Source organism: Lytechinus pictus, chromosome 16, assembly GCF_037042905.1.
Source record: "Lytechinus pictus isolate F3 Inbred chromosome 16, Lp3.0, whole genome shotgun sequence".
NCBI lineage: Eukaryota > Metazoa > Echinodermata > Echinoidea > Temnopleuroida > Toxopneustidae > Lytechinus > Lytechinus pictus.
Genome location: NC_087260.1, coordinates 9,763,955 through 9,770,453, shown reverse-complemented (window position 1 = coordinate 9,770,453; position 6,499 = coordinate 9,763,955). Strand labels below are relative to the sequence as shown.

The 6,499-nt window shown below is 36.3% G+C and overlaps 1 protein-coding gene across 1 annotated transcript; it reads right to left on the bottom strand.

Annotated features, from left to right (window-relative positions):
- Window positions 1-507: 507 nt before the first annotated feature.
- LOC129279298 (uncharacterized) lies at window positions 508-1,665 on the bottom strand. The gene is made up of 2 exons (XM_054915393.2): window positions 1,603-1,665; window positions 508-1,151 (listed from the first exon to the last, which is right to left on the bottom strand). Exons 1-2 carry the CDS (start codon window positions 1,663-1,665, stop codon window positions 702-704), a joined length of 513 nt encoding a protein of 170 aa, XP_054771368.2. The 3' UTR covers window positions 508-701.
- Window positions 1,666-6,499: the final 4,834 nt, after the last annotated feature.

Genomic DNA, 6,499 nt, shown 5'->3' with positions numbered 1-6,499 from the left:
GAAGATCATTCATAGTTTGCCATTACGTAACAAACAAGGATGAGGTTGAAAACTTTAAATATAAAAGAAAAGATATTTGTACATTCAAATGATACTTACTAGAGAAGATGTTTATAAACTTTGATATCTTTGTATGGATCTGTATGTTCCGGTGTGTAAAGTGACTAGATTAACCAGTCTTAACAGTTGTAAGAACGAGACTAAGCAAAGTTAATAATAAAGTGATATAGAATTTTTGAATGTCTTCATGTTCAACCTAAAACTAAACCATAACAAAAAGTGAGTGTGGGTAATAGCGAGTACGACTGTTATTGTTCTTTCATGTATCTTTAATATACAAAAATTACAAAGACAATTTAATGGTTAAAAAGTCATTTTGACAATTTTGAGCAAGGGTCTCCGACTGTATATACGGTTAATCTCAAGCAATGTCATTGAAGTGTCATAATTCTTCTAGAAATTGCGTTTCATCTATCAGAGACGATATCAACCTATAAATCAACCATTGCAAAAGTCACTGTTGGAAAGTGGGTTCTTGAGTTGTAAGACATGTCTTTGAAGCCTCCTTAACATCGTGTCCCCTGTACTCAGTCACATCGGTTAAGTCGACTCCAGACCGATAAAAGTTACAACGTTAGTACCAATGGCATATTATCGGTTGGTTTGGCGTCGCGACGCATCGGAGTGACTGGGGCATTTATTCACTTGACGTTATCCGTTGAAGATTGGCCGTCCTTCCGAGAGCGGGGAATCGGTGTCGGCTTTGGCTTCTTCACCGGTCTGTCCACGTGACCGATAAGGGAGTCTGTGATTGGACCAATCTCGGGTATCAACACCGATGTCGTTCCTCCAATCACATTGCGCGGCTTCGCGTATCCGTCTTCGTCCACCTGGTACATCTGATCAGCAGACACGTCAGATTTGCCCTTTGATTGAATAAACGTGCAATCTGGGATATCCATGTAAAGTCCTTCCGCGGAACTCCTGAATTCTTTCTCCCGACGGGAGTCGCCGCCGGGACTCTCTTTATCGACGTCGTCGTAGGATATCGTCGGAAGCTGCGACAAGATATCGGCGTCTGCTGTTCGACTTCTACTTGACTGACCTCTTCGAAAAGACGACTTGTCTTTATTGACATAGGTTACAAGTACCTGTACAAATCAAGTAATAGAAATGTAATTACAACTTTACTTTCTTCAGTTCCATCCATCATTCATGAAAATGGGAATATTTCGATTTATTGAATATCATTCTTAATTTGCATTTTAACTATTAAATGAAAACAACAAATAGCAGGGTTTTTTTTACTTGAATGATGGGCTCAGGGAGTACAATACAGAGATCTATCAATGCCTCCTCCATTTTATTTATTCTTTTATATGTTTGTTTTTTTACTTAGTTCTGTAATCCATTGATCATTTTTATTCATTTATTGATTCCATTTTTCATTGTATTCTATTTTGGGGGTACTTTTGTGTCATCGGCCAGCTAAATTTTGTTGTTTTTATCTGATTGCTACTGGGGATCATTCTTATCTACTGATTTGACCCATTCTTGAGCAGGTGTAAAGAAAGTTTTTTTAAATTACAATATAAAATATACCTCTGAATGCCCTTTCCACCTACAGCATTTGCAGATATGAACCGAAAGAGACACCATTAACATGAAGAAAAGGAATGCCGTGGCACTGGTTAGTGATATGGTGAATATGGACCATGAAATGCCAAACGCTCCGAGTGTATTAGCTGCAATAGAAAAAAAATAGAAAATAGGATGTATATACGTATAATATATATACATGTATATAAATGTGTGTGTGTGTATATATATATATATACATATATATATATATATATATATATATGCATCAATGGAGATACACACCTGAAAGTTGACCCTGAGTCAACCGACTTGAAGTCAATTTACTCAGGGTCATGTTCAGAACTTATAAAATTTTTTGAGCCCAGAAGAGTGTACTACGGGCGGCAATGGAGTGCTTTCACGATGGGAAACACAGTTGGGGTGTGATCGCTTCTTAGAACAGCCACTACGTACATTCATAGACCTGCTGTGTGTTCTGCGGAGCGAGAGCTGATTTCGTGAAATAGTGTAGTCTTATTCCAGGAACGAATAAATAACTATAAAAAAAGAGTAAAATTTTGATTTTTTTTTTTTTTTTTGTAGTTGAATAATATGGTTCCAAGATTAATCACCAAAATATTTGTTCATTCAATTCAATTTGGATTACATCCAATTAAGTGTACTGAGGCCTAGATTAGTAGAGTTTCCAGGGCTGCAGTTGGGGGCAGTTGATATTTGAATTAACAATAAAAATGAAAACAAAGGTAGATCGACTTGATTTCGATGTATACATAACATATCATAGATCCTGTCCATGTCTCAATTTTTTTTTTGGGGGGTGCAGTTGATATATTAATATAGCATAATACTCAGTATTATGATTATATTTCTTGATATAATGGACTAAAAGTAATGGAATGTTTTTGTACGGTGACTGGAGGTCACTGTCTGTAGTATTCACTTAACTTGATGTTGTTATGCCTCACTTCATGGATTTTCATGTTGAGATAACATTACCTCATCCCATATCCCTGTCTGTGTCTAATTATATTTTTTTCAGGGGGGGGGGCAGTCAATGATTTTGCATAAAACTGAAAATAAAACAACCCCAGAAGTGTCCTTCATATAATCGACTGAAAGTGATGACATGGTTTTGTAAGATGACTTATTGACTTTACTTGATGTTATAGCTCGCTATAATGGGTTTCCATTTATACTAGATAGTTAAATTATCGGAGATCCGTGTATCATACGGCCTCAGGTCATTTGTTATGTCTCCCTTTATCTATTCATTCATTTGGGGTGGGGGGTGGGGGCAGTTGATATTTAAATTCACCCTAAAAATGAAAACCAAAGTGGGTTGACTATCAGTCAGGACGTGCTATTGTTAATAACTTGAGGTTAGTATTACTGGTGTTTAGTTTACTTGAAGTTGTTCTGGTTCACTTGATGGTTTTCCATAGAAATAGATAACACAATCTTATCCCATATCCTGACCATGTCTTAATTTTTATTTCTGGGGGGGGGCAGTTGATATGTTAATTTAACATTAAACTAAAAATAAAACAGCAGTGATAATATTCATTCATGTAATCGACTAAAAGTGATATGCTTGGTGACTTGAGGTCACTGTGCGATGTACTTATTTTCATGCTTTTAATGCTAACTTGATGGATTTTCATGTTTAGATAACATTACCTCATCCCATACCCTGTCTATGACTTTTTTTTTCCAGCGGGGGGGGGGGGGGATTGATATCATGATTTTGCATAAAACTGTTAATAAAACAACCTCAGTCGTGTGATTATATTCCTTCAGGTAACTGACTAAAAGTGATGACATGTTTTTTTATTAGATGACTTGAGGGTTTTGTGGGTAGTATTAACTTTACTTGAAGTTTTGGGTCACTTTATGGTTTTCATGTGTGTACATTGTCTAGAGACATTTAATTTATCCCGGCATGTCCGACATCCACGTATCATACCTACTCATACTATTTTTTCCCATTTATTCATTTATTTATTTATTTATTTATTATTTGGGGGGGGAGTTGATATTTAAAGACGCACATTCCTCGCCAGTAGTTCTGCAGAATGGAGACTTAACGCAGCAATGCCCACGCGATTTCGTGCGAATGGGACTGTGTGTTGTTATGACTCTCTTTGTGGATTTTCAGGACTAGATAACATTACCTTATATCCCTTAATATAATCAACTCAAAGAGAATATATGTTTTAGTTTGCTGACTTGAGGTCAATAATGGTGGTATTCATCTTACCTGAAGTTGTTATGACTCTATTTGTGGATTTTCAGGAATAGATAACATTACCTTATATCCCTTAATACAATCGACTCAAAGTTATGATATATTTTACTTAGCTGACTTGAGGTCAATAATGGTGGTATTCATCTTACCTGAAGTTGTTATGACTCTCTTTGTGGATTTTCAGGAAAAGATAACATTACGTTCTTCCTATATCCTGTCCATATCTTAATATAATAGTTTTTTTTATTTTTTTTTTATTTTGGGGGGGTGGAGCAGTTGGTATCTTACTTTAGCGTGAAACTGACCTAAAATATATAAAGTATCTAAAGTAAGATATCCCTCATTAAAATCGACTCAAAGTGATGATATGTTTTAGTTTGCTGACTTGAGGGCAATAATGGTGGTATTCATCTTACCTCAAGTTGTTATGACTCTCTTTGTGGATTTTTTTAGCGTTGCGGGGTGATATGTATCGAAATCTGACATAGTTACCATATAGATCTAGATCTGGTATTTTAATTATGTTGGAAAAAGTACAATTCAATGTCAATAGATCTACCAAGAATTGCCTCATCCGGCCTAGATCTACATTTTCAACTTGACAAATCAAATCAAATCAAATTAATCGATATTTTCATACATGCGCGCACACACACACACACACACTCACACACACTCACACACAAACCTTTTGAAGAAAATAAGGGGGATGGGCGGGGGGATGGGGGAACAGCAGCGCGCCCCACAAAGACACAAACCCTATCAGAAGTAGGCCTACGCCACTGTCAGTACACTTTATTGGATGTCAAATTGACGAATCTTGGAAAAGAAGCGTCGAACCATAATATCACACCACAGTTTGAACAACAAAAACAAAAACAAACAATTTTAGAGCATTGTTATAATTATTATTTTACTTATTTATTTATTCCTGAAATAAGACTACACAATTACTCAAAATCGGCTCTCGCCCCGCAGAGTACGCAGTAGGTCTATGCACGTACGTATAGTGGCTGTTCTAATAAGCGACCACAACCCCACATTAATCGCTCTGCGTGGAACATTACAATGACAAATCTAGACTCATTATTTTGTTATTAAGGCATTATAATTAATACAGGAAACGCAAATAGAGATGAATAACCAAGCAATAACTCAAACCAGTTGAACAGTTATCAAGAAAACAGACAACATGTTAGAAAAATCAACTGAAAGAAACTACAATCGTGATATAGCACTCCGTTGCCGCCCGCAGTACACTCTCTAAGCTCGAAAAATTCTAAGTCCTGAACATGACTCTGAGTAAATTGACTTCAAGTCGGTTGACTCAGGGTCAACTTTCAGGTGTGTATCTCCATTGCTGCATATATATATATATATATATATATATATATATATATATATATATACAAATTAAATTGAAATGTATCAAGTTCAGGGAAGTGCTCGATGTTTCAACTGAAGCAGAGCGTTATAGGAATTTTCCTCACCTCTGGTCTACCAATGGTTTCGCGCCTCGGTCACAGGCGGCTCATCAGGACACTGAAGCTAGTTGGATTTGGTGGGGGCCCTCGGTTGGGGCAATGGATGCATTTCACGGTCCGGTGGTTCTTTGTTCCTTCTTTTATGGCGGCATGTACTGATTAGTTCGGACCTTCGAGTTGCGATAATGAGTTTTTCGTCTAGGCATAGGTTGCAGATTCCACTTCCCCGCATAGCCAAGTTGGATTTTTTCATTATTGCCCATTTTAAATTGTATTGTTCCCCTTTCTTTTGTAGATCCCATATGTATTAAGATAGTTCTGTTTCGTTTTGATATTTCTCGTTTCGGAAAGATTTTGTGTGATTTCTGAATCTTTCTTTAAAAGTTCCCCCTGCTAGGCCGAAATACACTTTGGTGATTGTATCTCTTTGGCCGTGTGTGACAGATGCTTTGTATATTATCGACTTGGTCAGGCAATTTCCCCGTAGAGGGCAGTCTTCCTTCACTCGGCAGTTGCATGTTTTTTCCGGGGGGTTCTCTTTTTCTTTTGATGTAAATCATATAAAATACCCCTTTTTATGTTGAGATAAAAGTTTTTTATGTTGAAAAAGAAATTTATAATGTCTCCTATTTGTCGTTTTGCACTCCTTCCCCACCCCCTCTTCAAAACACCTTTGCACCGTCTCTGATTCTTGGCACTTAAATTAACTGATTGAGATAATTAGATTAATCGAATATGGGTTTCGTTGGTATTAGTTCAATGTCATTTGTAATTGTTTTCATCTGAGCTTGAGGACATAATTTATTGCCTTGTTGATATAGTTTCTTTTATTTATTAGTAATTAAAACAATGACCGCTCGTCAAAACTAAAGCAGTGAAATTTGATAAATGTAATTACACAGTACATTGATATATTGACATAAATAATTCATTTTGTATACACATAAGAAGTTAAACACAACAATAAAAACTGTCTTTTCAAAACTACATTTCCTGTTGATCATCTTGAGAATATATTGTCACGAAATGGGTTTTATTTCGTGTTAGAAAATTATCTTTGGTTGGTTTATAATGATTTTGTCGTAGCTGGCGATATTACATGCAAGCTTCTACACTAATAACTGTGGAGCGTTGTGGCCCAGTGGATTAAGTCTTCGGACTTTGAAAC